The sequence below is a fragment of the Meleagris gallopavo genome, chromosome 9, assembly GCF_000146605.3.
Source record: "Meleagris gallopavo isolate NT-WF06-2002-E0010 breed Aviagen turkey brand Nicholas breeding stock chromosome 9, Turkey_5.1, whole genome shotgun sequence".
NCBI lineage: Eukaryota > Metazoa > Chordata > Aves > Galliformes > Phasianidae > Meleagris > Meleagris gallopavo.
Genome location: NC_015019.2, coordinates 1,789,059 through 1,807,247, shown reverse-complemented (window position 1 = coordinate 1,807,247; position 18,189 = coordinate 1,789,059). Strand labels below are relative to the sequence as shown.

The 18,189-nt window shown below is 59.3% G+C and overlaps 2 protein-coding genes across 2 annotated transcripts; one reads left to right on the top strand and one right to left on the bottom strand.

The window, feature by feature from the left end:
* Positions 1 to 6: 6 nt before the first annotated feature.
* ARR3 (arrestin 3) lies at positions 7 to 5,252 on the bottom strand. Its single transcript, XM_031554721.1, has 17 exons — positions 5,236 to 5,252; positions 5,037 to 5,067; positions 4,662 to 4,722; positions 4,284 to 4,328; positions 3,854 to 4,143; positions 3,701 to 3,760; positions 3,455 to 3,522; positions 3,034 to 3,169; positions 2,830 to 2,914; positions 2,655 to 2,727; positions 2,051 to 2,188; positions 1,760 to 1,843; positions 1,444 to 1,467; positions 1,284 to 1,336; positions 936 to 945; positions 375 to 377; positions 7 to 152 (listed from the first exon to the last, which is right to left on the bottom strand). Exons 1-17 carry the CDS (start codon positions 5,250 to 5,252, stop codon positions 53 to 55), a joined length of 1,278 nt encoding a protein of 425 aa, XP_031410581.1. The 3' UTR covers positions 7 to 52.
* Positions 5,253 to 8,671: 3,419 nt separating this feature from the next.
* Positions 8,672 to 17,669, top strand: LOC100540799 (phosphatidylinositol 3,4,5-trisphosphate 5-phosphatase 2-like). Its single transcript, XM_019618123.2, is given in 28 exon segments — positions 8,672 to 8,806; positions 8,956 to 9,334; positions 10,101 to 10,164; positions 10,561 to 10,699; positions 10,775 to 10,858; positions 10,861 to 10,918; positions 11,158 to 11,298; positions 11,403 to 11,490; positions 11,704 to 11,790; positions 12,019 to 12,123; positions 12,212 to 12,326; positions 12,476 to 12,582; positions 12,846 to 12,948; positions 13,279 to 13,475; positions 13,552 to 13,669; positions 13,750 to 13,846; positions 13,977 to 14,115; positions 14,186 to 14,285; positions 14,574 to 14,662; positions 14,861 to 14,942; positions 15,025 to 15,114; positions 15,186 to 15,302; positions 15,391 to 15,479; positions 15,608 to 15,695; positions 15,763 to 15,918; positions 15,993 to 16,065; positions 16,143 to 16,581; positions 16,781 to 17,669. Coding segments are annotated over 27 exon segments (3,318 nt in total). The 5' UTR covers positions 8,672 to 8,806; positions 8,956 to 9,197; the 3' UTR covers positions 16,997 to 17,669.
* The last annotated feature ends 520 nt before the right edge of the window (positions 17,670 to 18,189 follow it).

Genomic DNA, 18,189 nt, shown 5'->3' with positions numbered 1-18,189 from the left:
GCTGCGGGGGGCTATGGGGGAACAGCCCCCCGTGCCTCCGTCTGCAGGCAGCTCAGCTCTCCTCCTTCTCGCCTTCCTCCTTCTCGTCTTCATCGTCTTTTTCTCCCTTGAGCTTCTGGCGAGCGAACTCCTCGATGACGATGTCCTCCTCGCTGCAAGGAGCGCGGTGCGGTTGGAGCGATTGAATCCCACCCCAAATCCGGCTCCCCCTGCAGCCACTCTGCGGGCGTGCAGCCCGAACTGGGATGGCTCGGGAGCTGGGGAGCCGGGGGAAGGCAACAGCTTTGGGGGGTTTAATTCAAGGCAGTGTTTTACAGTGTCAAGGGGAAAACGGAGGGGAAGGGAGCTAAAGTGGTGACAAAGGGATTCGTTACCTCCTTGCAAAAGGCAAGCGGATGACGGCAAGGGAGAGCCGCAGAAGGAAGAGATGGAAATGAAGAGTCAGCGAAAGCAATTCCAAGAGCGTGTGAATATGAAATGACCCGGGGAAATCTACGGGGTGTGATGGTGGGGGCAAACCAAGAGCTTTTCATCTCTGTAAGCCTGTGTGTCCTTGCTGAGCTGAGGCAGTGCTGGTCTGCAGCATGAGAGCCACACAGCTGCAGAGTGAGTTTCCAGGCCCCACACCCCGTGTTTGTGCCCCAGTGCAGGGTGTTACCAAACAGAACCGGACTCTGGGAGCTGTGAGAGCTGTGGGGCTGGCTGGTAGCCATGGCTGCCATGAATAGGCCTACAACCCCTATCCTGTCGCCTGTGCCATTGTAGGGGATGCCGTGCTGCCTGCTGTGACACGTGCACAAGGCTTGCTGGTGTGGATGTTATAATTTAAGAACACCTCCAACACCCAAAATGGAATGGAGCAGCTCACTGTCTGTGATGGGTTTATGTGATTTGCGTGTTGGAGGAAACGCAGTCTGAGGTGTAAGTAAACTTACCTTGGTTTATCTGTGTAGTCCATTTGTAAGCACAGCGTGGGAAGGCAGGGATTGAAATAGAGATGTTTATAGTTAATGCAGAAATGACATTCAATCAACATCTCCATGCAGAGGTGCTTTTCTGGACAGGCAGCCATGGGTGGGTGGCAGCAGGGAGCAGAGCTGCTCCTCTAGCACGCTGTCTGGTCCTGAGCAGCACGTGGCTGATGAGTCACATGTGCCTCATTTTCTGGGGCACTCCATCCAGCCGTTGGGACTTTCCAGAGCCATCAGTCCTATCAGTTCCCCCCTGAACAGGAACTACATTTTCTTCCCTGGTGTTTGTGCAGCATGTCAGGTGCTACTCACCATCCACAGGCTTCGGGTGCATCAGGATGACAGGCAGCTCAACACCGACATCACTGGAAGCAGAAGCACTTCCTTCAGTGAACCCACCCAGTGCTGCACAGTGCTGGCCCTGGTTCTGCACTGTGCTGGCGGTGAGCACTGTGGGCAGTTCTCTCCTTACCTGGAAGTGAGATCCCCCAGGATGCTGTGGCCATGGAGAGAAAGGAAAGAAATCAGCAAAGGAAGAAGAGAAGGGTGTCAGTTTTTTGCTTTGAAATAAAATGCTTTATAATAAGTGAAGGGCGGTAGTGATGGAGACAAAAGGGATGATGTGGACCCCAGCTGCCTCCACAGTCCTCGGAAATGGGCAGGGAGAAAGGAGCCCACAGCATGAGCTCCTTCTCATTGCATCCACCCCCTTGTCACCAGCCCAGTGGAACAAGACCCCACGGCACGACCCAAGAGGGTATCCCTGCCACCATGCCCACAGAGCTCACCCTCCTCGGGACACAACCAGGTTGACCTTCACTTTATAGGACACCAGGATCCCCAGCACCTCCTTGTCCATGCCAGGTCTCAGGCTAGGAGAGAGGCAGAGCAGAGCTGTGACATGCAGCCAACCTCATGACCCCCACAGCAATTGTACCGATGTGGGGTGCACTAGGCTGTAGTGCAAAGCAATGTGGCAGACAGAGAGAAGGGAAGGATGATCAGTGGCTGAGACCACAGCTTCTGGAGGCCACTTGAGGTGCCTGAGCCGAGATTTGCTCTGATGCAGAGGCTCTTACATGGTGGTGGAGGCCAGGTTGGTGTCCTCGTGCTTGAGCTTGCCGTCAAGAGCCAGGCCTCGCTTCTCCCGGTTGGCTGAGAGCGTGGGGGTGACAGAGTACGTTTTGGAGAAGGTGGAATTGGCTGCCACAGTCTCACTAGAAGGGTCGGGAGAGGAGAGCTCAAAGCCAGCACCCAGCACCCCCTGATCGGTGCTCAGCACCGTGCCAGTGTGACGTCCTTCCCGCCCCATCCTCCCCTCCCGTGCAGCTGCCTGGGCTCATTTCCTCCTTTTGTTCCTTCCCACAACTACTTCTTTTTTTTCTGCCTTCCCACCTTTGCTCTGACACTCCTCTTTCTCAGGAGCACAGAGACCTTGTCTGGCTGCGGCTGGGCTCAAGATGCAAAACGGGGAGAGGAAGCAGCCTGGGAGCAGCTGTGCACCTTTCCCCAGGGACGTCCCCAGGCTTAAGCTGGGCTCTCAGCATCTGCAGCCTTCCCTCTCCTCCACCTCCTCACGTCTGCACTTCTAACCTTGATCTTGCTCAGTGTAAAACCATCATCACCACCAGCTTCTCTTTCTCTCCCTCCCTCCGCTCTGTTTGCCAGCTCCTTTTTACTCACTTGATCTCCTCCATGCACACAGTCTTTGAATATTTGTCCAGTGAATAGAGAACCACATCTGTGATCTGATCAACTGGAGGCAGACAGGAGGGAGCAGCATTGGCATGGCGGCAGAGACCCAGGCCCACATTCCCCATCTCCAACCCAGCACAGTGGTTCTGGGACAACTCCTCACCTGCAATCTTAATTTTTTTCACGATCTTGTTGGTAGTGTTGTTGATATTGACAGTCACGTTGATGGGTTCTCCATGGTAGTAGATCTGCAGTCAGAAGAAGCTCAATCACGTGGCCAGCAAGTGGGGTTGGGGCCAAAGAAGTCCTGGTCCCCATCCCTGGGAACACACATGGTAGCAGGAGCTGGGAACAGCCCCCCACTGACCTCCTTTTCCAGGGTGGCCTCGAGGTGCAGGGGCTTGTCAGACATCATGAACTGCCGGGTGGTCTCTGACTTGGGCCCTGGGCCTGTCTTCAAAGGTGCAAACTGGATCTTGCGGATGACGAGGCGCACTGAGTTCCTGCAGGGCGAGAAGCTGTCACCCCTTGGCCTCCCTAAGCACGCATGGCCTATCTATGGGGGCATCTCAGTTCCTCCATTCAAACACTGCAGTCTACAGGCTGCTCTGAGGATGGGGTGGACACAGGCATAGGCACCATCACCCTTCCTTTAGGCAAAGTCCCCAACCCAAGCAAGACACAAGCAGGCATTGCAGCCTTGTCTCAGCTCCGGAGGTGATCACCCCCAAATGGTGCAGTTTTCAGTTTCAGGGCAGTGGAAAAGGATGAGGGTTCCCCTCAAATACCGCTTGTGAATCTTCTCCTCCAGGTTTTCAGCACAAAACCCTTTGACCTCGAAGTCCACGCCGCAGGCCTGGGAGGACATGTTGGGTTACAAAGAGGCTCTGAGCTGCACAAGGTTCAGATTTGTACCCCTCCTTCCCCCACCACGTCCCTGCAAATCCCAGCTCTGCTTCCAGCTGTCCATCCCTTCCAGCCTCTTCCCCATGAGAGAGAAACAACCTGGGGGACAGCCTGGGACAGCATCTGACCTTTCCCACATCATCTGGTCCCGGCTGGAGGGTGACCGAGCAGGGCAAGTTGGTTGCAATCTGGGCAGAACAGAGACAGAGAGCAGACAGAGAGCGTGCCCGAGGATGATCCCCATAGAGAAGCGTGGTTGGGAAGCACCAAGCAACCCTTACCTCAAAGGTGAAGGGGTAGGCGTTCTCACCGAGCTTCTTCAGCAGCTTCTCCTGCAGAGGGGTGAGGGTTTTGGGCACCTGCTCAGGCACCGGTGGGAAGATCTGCGTGGTCAGGACGTAGAGGTCCTTCCTGAAGGTCAGCCCAATGACATCCAGGTCATCTCGGCCGTAGCGAAAGGCGCATGTGAGTGTCACATAGACTGGGGCCAGCGTGGGTGAGAATGGAGGGGAGCGAGGAGGGAAAGGCGCAGGGGAAAGGTTGGGAAAGGAGGAAAGAAAGACAAGCTGTGTTTATAGCTTATTGGCATTAAAAGCAGATCTCAGACGCCAAGTAAAAAGTTAATGAGATTCTTCAGATCTCTTCAAGGCATGGCTACCTACAGGGGTTGTGTCCCTGCCCTGTGTAACATGGGTTTTTGTGCCTTAATACCTTTTCTGTCCTTTAGGTACTCCGGGTCAATGAGGCAGACGCCATCTGCAAATAACGGGAGAGAAGAGGTGGTGAACTGGGTGTGCTGGAGAGAGGAAGGTCCTTGTGAGAATACTCTAAAGTCCAAATGCTCAGCCAGGAGGAGGCCGGGAGAGCTGCCTCCAGGGGACCTGCCTGCATGGGGATGGTGACCCTTCCTTCAGCATCTCCACCCCCAGGGCTTACTTGCAAAGGGATTTTGCTTTATAAGTATTGCTTTAAAGATGTCTGTAGGAAAATGGGATGTTTGCTCCTCTGGAGTTGCCCTCACTCCTCCCTCCACACAGAGCAATGTTCGAGGCCACTCACTGCCCCCTGCACCCTGGGAACCCCACTCACCCACGGCATCCACCGACTCCACGTGGTCCACAAAGTCCCTCTTCCCCAGGTAGATGGACAGCTGGAGGAGCCCATGGCAAATGGAAACAACACATCAGGTTAGTGGGTGCCGAGCTCTGTGATGCTGCAGGTGTTTGGTGTGAAGGAGCAGGCATCGCATTGTAGGAATTGTGTGTGTTTTTTAAAACACTTGTTTTGAAATGTGACCGCAGTGATGGCACCATCACAGGCATAGGGGAATCAGGAGGTTGCAAAGGGAATGGCAACCTGGGCTGCGTCACCTGTCCCCCAAACTGAGGCCCCCGCAGCATCACCATTGGGCACCAAAAGCTCATTTGCACTGGGGACAGACCCACAGGTGCCCAATGGACTCACCTTCCCGTTGGGGCTGGTCTTCTTGAATACCCTGCAGGAAAAGCACACAACAGTGGTGAGGCTGGGGGCAGCGCTGCTCTCTCCCCAGAGAGGAGCATCCTCAGGAGCTGTGCCCAGGCAGGCAGATATGTCCCAGCCTTGGGATTCGGTGTTCTATGAGCTCACAGCACAGATCCTCAGCATGTGGCCTTACACTTACTTTGATCCTTCTGCCATTTTAAGTCAGGTGCCACACAGCCAGGAACCCTGCAGGGAGAGACGGGGGAAATGCTGGAGGTGGGAATAGGAGACCCATTGGCCATCACCAGCAATGGGAACTCAATGGTTCGTGTGCCAATGCTCTGCAGAGCCCTTGGCAACGGCCCTCCTGGGAGTTGGCACTGTGAGCAGCACGGCTGGAGGCTCAGCAGGGCTCAGGTGCTCTATTTGCATCCAGAGCTGCCATGATTCCTCAGGACCTGATGGGGTTGGGGGTACACCCCAGTGGTGGAGCTGCTGGAGACTGCAGCTGCTGGGAATTTGCTGCCATCACATACCAGGAGGAACATACTCATTGTCCTCACTCACAGGAGAGTGAGGAAACCATGGGCAGGGGAGTCCAGTGCCATTCAGAGCCCCATCCCACACTCACCGACAGCCCCAGAGTGGGCAGTGGGACAGGACTGAGCTCCCCTTGGGGGCTGCTGCTTTTTGTTTGATCAACACCAGCGTCCAGAATTAAATGGCAAATATCTCACTGATTGTTGGCTGATTTGTGGGGAGATCAGAAGGGATGAGCTCTGCTTCTTAAACTTAGGCAGCTCTGACATTATCTGGGCTTAAGGCCAGGCAAGATTTTAAGCCCCAGGCATGCGTGGGCAGAATCACCCCTTTATGTAACCAGTGATGGTGGAGAGAAGGGAAAAAGCGATAGGGAGGGAGTGGAGGGAAGATGATGAAGTTCTTCCCCATGGGAAAACAAAGCGTCAGTCCCATACTCGGGCTCTGGAATGGCCTCAGGTGGGCTGTGGGTCTTGGACATCCTAATCCACAGGATTCCTTGGGAGCAGCAGGTTGAGGTGCTGAGGGAGCACGATTTGTGTGATGGGGAAAGGGAGAATGAAAGGGGAGAGAGAAGAGCTGAAGCCTTCCTTTGTGTGCCAGAGCTCCGAAAATGGGCACTGGGATTCCTGGCTTGGCCAAGTCCTCCTGCACTAAGGATGCCTACATCCATACTGAAACCCACCCAGCTGCAGGCTGCCCTCCTTCCAGCCACCACTCTGCCATTGACATCCCTGCCCGTTCAGCACAGCAGCACTCACCTGGGGTTGGATGCACGTTCTCCTCTTCCTCTCCTGCTTGTCCTGCTGCCACCTGCTCACCACGGCTGCTCCCAGCTCTGTGGCCTCTTATAGCCACCCGCTCCCACCCCGAATCTCGCCCACCAGGCTTTGGCCGGGGGTGTGCCATGTGTGTGCGTGCACTATGGGAGAGGTATTTCGGGGCTGCAATCCTATTAGTTTCTTAACCAGGGAGATGCTTTGTGAGTAAGAGTGGGCTATAAATGGGGCGGTGGCTGGAGCCCTGGGAAAGCAGATTATGGAGATTGGTAAAGCTTAGGGGTGAAGTGATGGTAATTGGGGTGGAAGCGCCTGGCAGGCAGGGTGCAGGTCCTCACATGGTGGTGGATGGGGACAGCAGAAGGGAAGGAAGGAGCTTCCCGGTTGGGTTCCTCCCTCGTGCACTCTGTGGGGCTGCCATGATGGGGCCAGGCACCTCCTAAATCCTGCTATGGGTATGGGACAGCTGTGCCACCTCAGGACCCAGAATCAATGTATGGGACCTTGAGCCCCTCAGGACCAAGAATCAATCCCTGGGCAGCGAGCGGTGGGTGCATCCCTGCCCCTTGGTCCTGCCCTCAGCACACAGACACGAGGTGGTGGGAGAATAGAAACCAAAGGGAGGAGGCCCAGGAACAGTGGTTCACAAGATGATGGTGTGAACACACCCACGAGGGCTGCTCCCTCACCAGGCTCCGTCCTGTGGTCATTTCATAACTCTGCAGGCTGGCCTCACCTTACCTGGTTAACATGTTATTAATTCAGGGTGCACACTTGCAAATAAGAAAACTGTGGAAGTGCCAAGTGGGTCCACGCTGGGGACTGCTGTCCCCCAGTGTGGGGACACGCACACGGGTGGTGGGGATGGAACACCCCGCAACCACCCCACTGAGCCCACAGCAGTGCGGGGCTGCGGCTGCCAGCACGTGCTGACCGGGTCCAGGATTTGTGATCTCTTTAATTGCACACACAGAGCTGCTTACGCTGCAGATTAGCAGGCACTATTTCTGCCAAGGGCAGAGGCCACGTGAACTGTGACCTTCCCAGTGGTGGAGGTCTGGGTGCAGCCTTACCTGGGTGCCTGCTCGCGTCGGTGTGGCTGCAGCATAGGCAATGGGACACCGGGGCCTGCAGCCCGCCTGTCCCTGTGTTTGGATTGCTGGGCGATGCCCTTCTCCTGTTTGATGAATGGCACGAAGCCTCACCTGCAGGTCCCCACTCTGCGTGCTGCTCCGCTCACACACACACACACTGCTGCAGGGCAGGCTGACAGACAGACAGCAATGATTTCCCAAAGCCCCTGGCAGCGTCGTGCCTTCCTGCCCTGAGCTGGATTAGGTGCTGTGGTCAGCACTAATCCTGCCCGCCGCCGGACCCACAGCTGCAGGAATGGTTAAGTAACAGCTGAAAGCAGCATTGGTGGAAGAGGGTCTGCAGGTGGTGGAGTCCCCCAGTCACTGCCCCGTGCCATGCAGCTGTGCTTGGGACGGCTGAGAGATGGGAATGCCACCAGCCCATAGCTGATAGCGCCAAACCAGGTGGTGGCCCCTTGAGGTGACCAGGTTCCTCCTCAGTGCCAGGAGCTCAGGGGATGCCTTGGAGAGGTTTGTGCAGAGGGTGGTGGGGACGTCCTTGTGCCTGGTGCTGCTTGCTGCAGGGGGTGCCCACGTGCTGGTCTTGTAAACTGCCCGGAGAAAATTGTGCAAAGAGAGCAGGGAGGAACCAGGCTGGCGTGGGTGGTGAAGCCCCCATCCCATCTCTCCTGCAGCAGATGGTGGCTGCAGCTTGTCTGTAATTAACAGTGCTGTGGTGCTAATCACCCTAACGCAGCCTTGTTGGCAGCTGCCCCGCGCAGCTCTTGGCACGTGGGGTCTGCTTACTCCATGCCACGAGGAGCAAAACCTCAGTGTGATGGTCCCCATGCCTTCCCTGAGCCCCTCGCTTCTCCTCTCCCTGAAGCCAGGGCACCCCTGCACAGAATTAGTGAATGCAGCAGTGGGTACCTACTTTTCTCACCCACCCAATGCCCACAGCATCACCATCTCTGCATGGCTGGAGCTCAGCCCCACACTGCAGCCGTACCCCCGTGCGCAGGCATCCCCATCACTGCCAGCCCCGGCACAGCACAGTGATGCCATGCAGCTCTCCATCCCCTCCGCTGGGTACGACTGTGGGGTGGGGCTCTGGGCTTGCATGGCAGCAGGGTGGTGGTCCTTGGGCAGCCCCCATTGCGCTCAGGGCCCTGCATCGCTGCCGGCTTCCTCCTGCCAGCAGGGCTGGAGTGGGAGGAGGAGCGAGGAGGCTGTCCCAGACGTGGAGTGAGCAGAGCGTAAAGGAGGAAGAGTGTGGGCAGGCGCAGCAGTGCAGAGCAGGGACGGTGAGAAGTGGGCCTGGCTGCAGAGGACGGGCGGTGGGGGCACAGGGTGTGCAGTGCCATGTCTGCAAGAGAGGGTGAGTACCTCTGGTGACATACGGGGTTCCACATGCCACCGGGATGTCCGTGTGGCCTTATGCTCACAGTGCAGCAGGGCAGGATGCTGGTGGGGTGATGCTGCCGCGCGTCCCTGATCTGCCCCTCTCTGCTCCCCTTCACTCTGCAGGCTGCAGCCACCCATGATGAGGAGCACCGGGACCCCCAGCTTCACCCCACAGCCTCCCCTGACCCACTCCTGCTGCACTGCCCAGCTGGGGGGATCAGTGCAGGGCGCTCTATGAGCAAGAGCTGCACATCGCCCATCGGGACCCACAGCCTCCGAGCCCCCACCTTCCCCATCCTCGGCAGTCAGCCCATGTGGGGTGGGGAACACAACGCAGTGCAGCTGACATTGTGTCACCCACGAGGATGGCAGCAGCAAGCTGGTACCACCGGAACATCAGCAGGGTGATGGCCGAGGAGCTGCTGGCCAAGGCTGGGCGAGACGGCTGCTTCCTGGTGCGGGACAGTGAGTCCATCGCAGGGGCGTACGCCCTGTGCCTCCTGTGAGTTCTGCCTTGTTTCTGCTCGTGGTTTCTTTCTTGTCCCCAGTCCCTGCAGCAGGGTGAGGGGATGGAACAGAGCGACAGCAAGGCAGGGTTGGGGCTGCAAATCATTTGACAGCAAAAAGGATGTGTGCAGGGTGCAGCCACCACTTCTGCTTTGCTCGGCTCTCGGTGATGGGACTTTTTCGGTGATGCCCAGCTCAGTCTGGGGTGGGGTCTCTGCACAGCTCCCACCCACATCCATGGGGCAGCATGCTGTGCCCTGTGGTGCTGCCCAGATTCAGGTGCATCTGGATGCTTGCCTGGCCCCTGCGTGGGGTGGAGGAAGCGGCCAGCACAGCTCTCTCTGTGTGAATACAAACATCCCCTCTGCGTCCAGCCTCTGGCGCGCCAGCATCCGGACCACAGTGCCTGCTATTAATTTCTCAGCTGCCAGTTTGAGCAGCCCCAGCACTTAAACCACTGCTGCTGGCAGAGGCACAGGGTTGGGGCTGAGGTGGACCTCCACGACAACTGAGGGACATACTGCACAGATGTGTTGGAAATGCACAGACAGTGCTTCTGCAGTTTTGGAAGGATGCCCCCCAGTTCCCTGTGGCTTTCCTGGCCAGGTGCATGGTGCAAATGGCAAACACATGGTGCTGGGGAGCATGGGACATGGGGCACCCTGGGGCGGACACCAGGTGACAGCTTCATTACTTGAAGCAGGAGCTCAGTTCCTCTACCTGCAAAGAGCACAGGGTGCAGATGCTCTGCTCTCCTGTAGGTTCCAGCGGCACGTCCACACCTACCGCATCCTGCCCGACGATGAGGGGCTGCTCTCCGTCCAGGTGAGTGCAGGGAGCAGTGCACAGGGAAGGGGGCATTCACCCCACCTCCAACTTCTGCACAGCACACAGCGAGGTGCAGCCTGCAGCTTCCCGCACGTGGCGAGCGGTGTGGTTTGCTTTTTGCATAAGTGCAGCAGCACAGGATGTGCGAGCTTTGCACCGACCCTTTCTGCAGCGCAGCCGCCTGGGAACGGTGCCACTTGGGTAGCCCCATGGCCACCCACTGCTGCCACACCTGGGAGAGGCTTTGTGAAAATGCTGTCTCCTCTCTGTCACTATCCCTGCTGTGAGAGCGTGCAGCGCATCCCCCATTGCCCACCCCAGCCATGAACCTGGCTGGAGGCATCTGGCTTGTGAATGCGGTACATGGTGGCCACCATCCCCTCTGCCCCCCAGACCATACAGGGTATCCAGGCCAAGTACTTCCGCAGCCTCCCTGAGTTGATCAGCGCCTACCAGCAGCCCAACAATGGGTTGGCGACACCGCTGCTCTACCCTGTGCACCAGCTCCGGGAAGCAGCTGATGAGGACTCTGGTGAGGGCATGGGGGCAAAGGGTTGGGGCTGCCGGCAGAGAGGTGATGGCGCTGAGCTGGGATCTGTGCCTGCAGATGGGGAAGATGGAAGAAGTGGCCATGTTGGCAGCATGGTGCCCACCAGGGTTAATGAGGAGAGCACAGGGCCTGGTGCTCCTCCCCCCGTCCCCACATCTCACAGCAGCTGCAGCTGAGGCTTCAGGAGCAGATCCACAGCAGGTAATGCGCTCCTTGGGGCACCGGGGTGGGCACAACACAGCAGGATGGAGGTGGCACATCCCAAAAACACAAGACCAAGAGGATGCTCTTAAGGGTGGCTGCCTACATCTAGCCCTGCTCATGTTGGAGCTGGAGTGGGGCACAAGATGCTTTTCCCTGTGGTTTGCAAATCCCGAGCTGAGGCTGGCAGCTCTCCAAGCCTGGGTACCTCCGCTCCCAGCCACTGCCCCCCCTTACAGCCCGTCCAGTGACTTCATGGGCTTCATGGCTGACTACCTGACACAGCACCTACCACTGGACCTGGCTGCACTGCGCAGTGGGCACCCGCAGCTGCGCCATCTCAGTGCTGCTCTCGTCACCGCCTGCCGGGAGCTGCACAGGTGAGTGGCACGGAGATGGCAGGAGGAGGGCAGGGCTGAGGGGCCTCCTGCTTGTCCCTCTCCCTGTGCATCTCCAGCTCTCATGCTCCTCTGTTGCTCTGCAGTGAGATTGACTTCACGCTGGCAGGGCTGGAGACCCTGGCCAGAGTGTTCGAGCCCCCCGTGTCCCCACGCAGCCCGGCCAGAGAGCAGGTGAGCCCTGAGGGCTCATCCCACTCCAGGGGTATGGGTGGTTTTGGTCTGAGGGTGCTGCAAGCCTTGTGGTGCTCTCTGAGCACAAAGGAGGGGATGAGGTCCCCGCTGGGGACAAGGGGTTGTGTGCTCCCAGTGCAGGAGGAGGCAGCAGGTCCCTCCCAGCCCTGGGCACATCCTGAGCACAACATCAGCACCAGTCCTCTTCTCCAGGTTTTCCCAGCCAGCAATCCTGACCTGGAGCTGCTCCTCAGCAAGATCTCAGCTGTCAACCACCTGCTCTCATCCCTGGAGAAGAAGGTGCCCACATGCTGCCAGCTCCTTGCTGTGCCTGGCCAACTCATCAGCTAATTAATCCCTCCAGCACATTGCTGCTCAGCTGCACAGCCATGCACCCCCTGGCCTTTCCCCGTGCTTAGGGCCCCTTACCTCATGCTCCCAGTGACAGCATCTCCCCAGTCTGGGTACCTCAGCCACCCCCAGGCTGTCACCCACCATGTCCCCATCTCTCGCTCCTCCTGCTGGCAGGTGCTGATGTCACTGCAGGACATGGTGTCACGGCACAACCTGGCACTGCCCAGCCCTGCAGCCCTGCCTCTGGACACCAAGCCCATGGCTACGCAGTGCTTCGAGGTGAGGATAGGGGACACAATGTGGCCCTGGTGTCTTTGTCACCCGTGGGTGGGGGCTGACCCAGGAACCCCCCCTGTCCATGCCGCAGGTGAAGGTGGGCAAGTCGCAGCGCGCAGCCCTGACAGTGGATGTGGAGGAGGGCACAGTGAGCATCACCAAGAGGGGCAGTGGGTCCCCAGAGGAGGTCATCCCGCAGGACAAAAGTAAGGGGATGCTGGCCCCCAGTTCTCTGCATGAGGCGTTTGCAGGGCTGGGCCTGACTGCATGGGATGGGCTGCATGCCGAGCTCTGTCCCATGCCATGTGCTGTCGGACAGGATGTCCCCCCTGTACCTCTCATGCCCCACGTTCAGTCCTGCAGCTGATCAAGTACCAGAGCGTGCAGAGCAAGGTGAGGCTGGTGTACAATCGTGACCTGCAGAGGAGCCTGAGCAAGGACTTCATCTTTCCCAGTGCAAAGGTGAGCATTGCAGGTGGCTTTGTGGGGGGATGTCCTCCAGCCTCTCTCCCCCCATCTCCTCAGAGAGGCTGTTTTGGGAACACAGAGCCGTTGTTTAGCCATGCAGGGAATAGGTGCTCTTCAGGTCAAGGCCAGCCCTCAGCTCTGGTACCTGGATGCTGTTGTCCCCCTGATCCTGTCTGTTTTTGAGGCTTCTGTGCTCTCTTATACCTGGGTCCAGCCCCTGAGCCCTGCATGCCCTGAGCTCCCTGTGTTGCCCCCAGAAACGAGAAGCCTTCTGCCAGCTGCTGCAGCTGATGAAGATCCAACACTCCAACCTGGATGAACCTGACCTCATCTCGGTTTATGTCGGGACGTGGAACATGGGTAAGTGACCTGGATGCGGTCATGTCATCCTGGGGGATCTTCAGAGCCCACTGCAAACCTGGGACAGTTGGGAAAGGTCTGCAGGGAGCTGCCTTAGGACAGGCGAGGTGTGAACTGCTCCTCAGTGGGAGGGAGAGGCTGTAGAAGATCCCATCGTGGCCATTTGGGGTTTGGAGTTTGCCTGCCCCATTGCTGTTGGAGACATGAATACCTGGAGGGCTTCGCAGGTCTGAGATGGGCATGGATGGACCACGGTGTGATGCTTCCCATCCCCAGCAGGTACTGGGGTGGAGGAGGGTGCGAAGCAGTCACTTGCTGTCCCCATCCCAGGCAGCACACCACCACCCCGCTCCCTCGCCTCCTGGCTGACCTCGAGAGGTCTGGGACACACTCAGGACGAGACCACTGCCTGCATCCCACACGACATCTACGTCATCGGCACACAGGAGAACTCTCTGGGTGACCGCGAGTGGGTCGAGTTCCTGCGTGCGTCCCTGAAGACGCTGATGGGCATCGACTACCGAGTGGTAATGACCAACTTCTGGGGATGCTTTGTCTTCCTGCAATGTGGGCGGTGGGCGGGCTGACTGCTCCGTCCCGCAGGTGGCCCTGCAGTGCCTCTGGAGCATCAAGATGGTGGTGCTGGTGAAGCCAGAGCACGAGCGGCGCATCAGCCACGTCCACACCTCCAGCGTCAAAACAGGGATTGCCAACACTCTGGGTAGGGAAGAGATGGGGATACTGAGCTGGGGGGGCTGCCCCACGGCACCTCCATGCCCTCTGAGCTCGGTGTCCCCACAGGGAACAAGGGGGCTGTGGGTGTCTCCTTTCTTTTCAATGGGACTTCCTTCGGTTTTGTCAACTGCCATTTGGCCTCAGGCAGCGAGAAGACCCACAGGTGATAGGGACACCGTGGGGTGGGCTGGTGTGGGGTTACCCCATCCCCCTCCCGCCTCAGGGGCGAGGGGTGGCTCCACGATACCCCACAGTGGTTGACACGTGGCTGCCGTCCCCTCCGCACGGCACAGGCGGAACCAGAACTACAGTGACATCCTGCGCTCGCTGGCACTGGGCGACAAACGGCTCAGCGCCTTCGACCTCACGCTGCGCTTCACCCACCTCTTCTGGTTTGGGGACCTCAACTACCGCCTGGACATGGATGTGCAGGTGTGCGTCCATGGGGAGCTGGGCTCAGGGTGTCAGCATCAGTGCTCACTGCTCCTCCTGTCCTGCTCAGGACGTCCTGACCCATGTCACTAAGAAGGAGTTTGACATCCTCCTAGCCATGGACCAACTCAACCTGGAGCGGGAGAAGAACAAGGTGTTCCTGCAGTTCTGTGAGTGTGGGGCTGCTAAGCTGCTTGCTGCCTTCCTAGTGGCACCCAGGGACGTCCAGCTCTCTGCCAGTGCCACCTCCAGCACTGTGTCCCTGCACGGCTCTGTGCGAGGTGCCAAAAACCTGGGGAAAGTCATGCGCATCATGAGCCCCTCCTGGGCAGTGTCCCCACAGCTGGGAGCATGTGGGCATGGGGAAACTCAAGGCCTGACCCCATAGGAGCAGTTTGCACCTCTGGGGGACAGTTGGAGATGCTGGTCTCACGTCACCCTTGTGTCTCGGTTCCCAGGTGAGGGTGACATCTCCTTCCCACCCACCTACCGGTATGAGCGGGGCTCCCGGGACAACTACATTTGGCAGAAGTTCAAGACCACAGGGGTGAGTTCCTACATCAATGGGATGTGGAGACAGATGGGGGATGGGGACAGTGGGACAGATGGTGCTAGACAGGGTGCTCAGCCTTCCCCTGGGGGGAGGTGAAGCTTTAGGGCCACTCTTTACATTTTCTTGGTGGTGAGGAAGAAAGCATCCTGACCCTAAGAGGACACCTATAGTGGTCGCTTTTCTCCTTCCTAGATGAGGATCAGTGTCCCCTCGTGGTGTGACCGCATCCTCTGGAAGTCTCTCCCAGAGACCCACCTGGTCTGCAGCTCCTATGGTGAGTGGCACCTGGGGATGGGGCTGAGCTGGGTGCAGTCCCACGGCTCTGGCAGCCCACCAGCTGCCTCTCCCCATGCCAGGCTGCACTGATGACATCGTCACCAGTGATCACTCGCCCGTCTTTGCCACCTTTGAGGTGGGTGTGACGTCGCAGTTTGTGCCTAAGAAGGGTAAGGACAAGGGCACGGGGTCTGTCCCCCACTGGGACTCGGCCCCTATTGAGAACCCCCATGTCCTGCAGCTCCTGGCACTGGCCCTGAGCCCCTGGCCTGCATCGAGTGGGACAGCATCGAGGTGATCGTCAAAACTGCCAGCCGCAGCAAGTGCTACATCGAGTTCCACTCCTACTGCCTGGAGGGTGAGGTGCCCTGCGGCTGCAGTGCTGGGCAGGGGGGGTCGGTGCCTGGCGTGGGGCTGGAGCTGACTCCATGGCTCTGACCTGGCAGAGGCACAGCGCAGCGGGGAGAACGCCTCGCAGAACTGCGACGTCCCCGGCTTCCTCAGGATGTGCTGGTCAGCAAAGCAGCTGCCCGTGGTACGCACAGCGGGGAGGGCTCAGCATCCTCCTGCCTCCTCGTTCCCATCCCTCCCATCCTGCATGGTGTGATCACCCCCCGAGGACAGAGACACTCCTTACCACCCTGCCCCTCTCACTTCGTGCAGCTGAACCCCATCCTGCCCGACCTGGAGTACCTGGGTGACCAGCACCTGCTCCTCAGCATCAAGGGCGTGGAGAGCTGCGAGTCGTACGGTGCGCACGGGATGGGGACACGGGCAGGGTGCTGCTGGGTGTGGGGCTCACCGTGCTTCATGTGCAGGCGAATGCTGCATCGCGATGCGATCGATGATCGGCAGCACGGCCCAGCAGTTTGAGACCTTCCTCTTCCACCACGGTGAGGAGACGGGCTCCATGCGGGGCTGGATGAAGGTCCGCGTCCCCAAGGACAGGCGCAGCACCCGCGAGAGGCTCTATGGTAAGGTGCCACCGTGCCACCCCACTGCTGCCATGCGCCCACGTGGGGAGAAGTGACACTTCTGTGCTCTGCAGAGTGGATCAGCTTTGAGGAGGAGGAGGATGCTCCAGCAGAGGACTCCCCGCTGTGCCCCAAGCCGCTCCTCAGGTACCCCCTCAGGCTGGGGTCCATCCTCGTGCCCCATCCCCAGGTGATGCTGAGCCTGGTGATGCTGTGCCCTGCAGGAGCCGTCCTCGCAGCCTCCCAGAGGCGAACAGCAGCTACACCAACCCGGCCTACTTCATCTTTGAGGGACTGCCTGCCACGTGGGCGTTGGGTGCTGACACACAGGAGGACAGCCCCGTGAGGGGTCCCCCCCGGACACGGAGCCCTTTGCCCTCACCCTGCAGGTCCCTGCTGAGCCCTCCTGGTGTGGGCAGGCAGAAGCGCCCCAAATCGGCCATCCTGGTGAGGGATGTGCCAGAGAGGGGCGACTGCTCTCTGACAGTGCTGCACATGGCCACCTACCTGAGCCAGCTGGACCGCATGGTCCCCAGGGGTGAAGGGGATGGCCACCAAATGCTGCTGCACCAGAGCCACAGTGCCCCTCAGCCACCCCCACCGCGCTGCCAGCGGGTGCCGGGGCATGGGATGAGCGCTTACCAGCATGGCCACCGCAGAGAGGTACAACCATGGGATGTGCTTTTGGCTGAGGGGCCACCCCCAGAAGCAGGGTGCTCTCCCTTTGGAGAGCCACCAACGGGGCATGGACGGCTGGAGGGGTGGCAGTGCTGGGGTGCACAGTTCATGCAGGGTGGGGACACAAAGGTGGGCGTTTCTGCTGTCACAAGGCTGAAGCCTTCCCTTGTTTTTCTTTCCCCAGAGGTGCTGTGACAGGTCCTGCAGCGCTGGCGCTGGGCCAGGCCACGTTGGAGTGCAGCAGCGTGAGGAGGGGCTGTGTGCACATGGCTGGGACAGCACTGAAGTCTTCAGGTACCCCCCAGCCCTGGAGCTGACAGCAGCAGGCATGGAGCAGGGCAGCACTGCTGTCCCCAGGGTCCCCAGTAGAGCCCTGCGCCTGGGAGAGGATGAGAGGTGAACCCCCCCCCTCCAGGCAGGGTGCAGGAGACTGGGGAGACAGACTCAGCGTGCGTCCCCAGATCTTCATGGACACCCAGGGGGTCCCCACTTATTGGCAAAAGGGTCTCTTGCTGCATGTGCAGGGATGGCACTGAGCAAGACATGCTGGGAGCTGGGGTGCTCAGCCCTGCACACATCCCTGCACCATGGAAAAGTGCATGGGAGCCCCTTGGGGAGCCGGCAGCAATGAGCCCACCCCAAACCCAACAGCTAAACCTGTGCATGTGGGACTGGAGATGTGCCATAGTTGTTCCCTTGCCAGCACTGTTGGCATCTCACCTGACCATGGCCAGCACCCGGGTGTGGACCTGGCCAAGCAGCGAGTGACTGCTGTGCCTCCACTGGGAAGTCTCAGGAAGTTCCTATGGATGTCAGATGGATGCTCTCGGGGTGTCACCGTATGTCTCCATCGCCCTCCCCAAAGCAATGCAAAGACCATGCTGAGCCCTATGAGCGGGGGGGCACAGGACACGTTGAGGCCCCTCAGGATAAGGGGACCACTGGACGTTTGGACCTCGAGGCCCTGCACACCCTGACGGGCCAAATTCACCAAGGAGCTCTGCAGCAGCTGCTCCTGAGGCTGCGTCCTATGGGACGCTGTTATCACCCAGAATAAAGGCTGAGGGTTTGGAGGACGCTGAAGTGCGCGCGTACACACAGTGAGGACAGACGTCTGTCGGCCAAGCCACGGGGAGCCCCGGCACGCATCTGCGTGCTGCCGAACCGCAGGCTGCTGCTGCTGCTGCTGCTGCCGCCCGCTTTGGAGACACGATGCCCGGGCCGGCCTCAAGGTGGCAGCGGCCGCCTTTCTCCCCAGGAGAGCCTCGCAGGGCTGCGGTACCATCCTGTCCCCCGAAGGAGAGAGGCCGGAGTCCCCAGGGTTGAGGGCGCTTGGTCCCCAAGGGAGAAGAAGGGCCGCGGCCGGTTCCCATCTGCAAGGCGCCGTGATCCCGTGGGTGCGAGCATACGGCACCCGCGGGCAAATGGGACGCGGTGATCCCCAGTAACCGAGAGGGAAACGCACACATCTCGCATCCTGGGGGCTGCATCCAGTCCGAAGGCCGCACGGGCGGGACAGGACGGGAGCGCGGCGGTGCTGAGCCCCGCAGCGGCCCGCGGGGCAGGCAGGGACACCGGCACGGGTAGCGAACC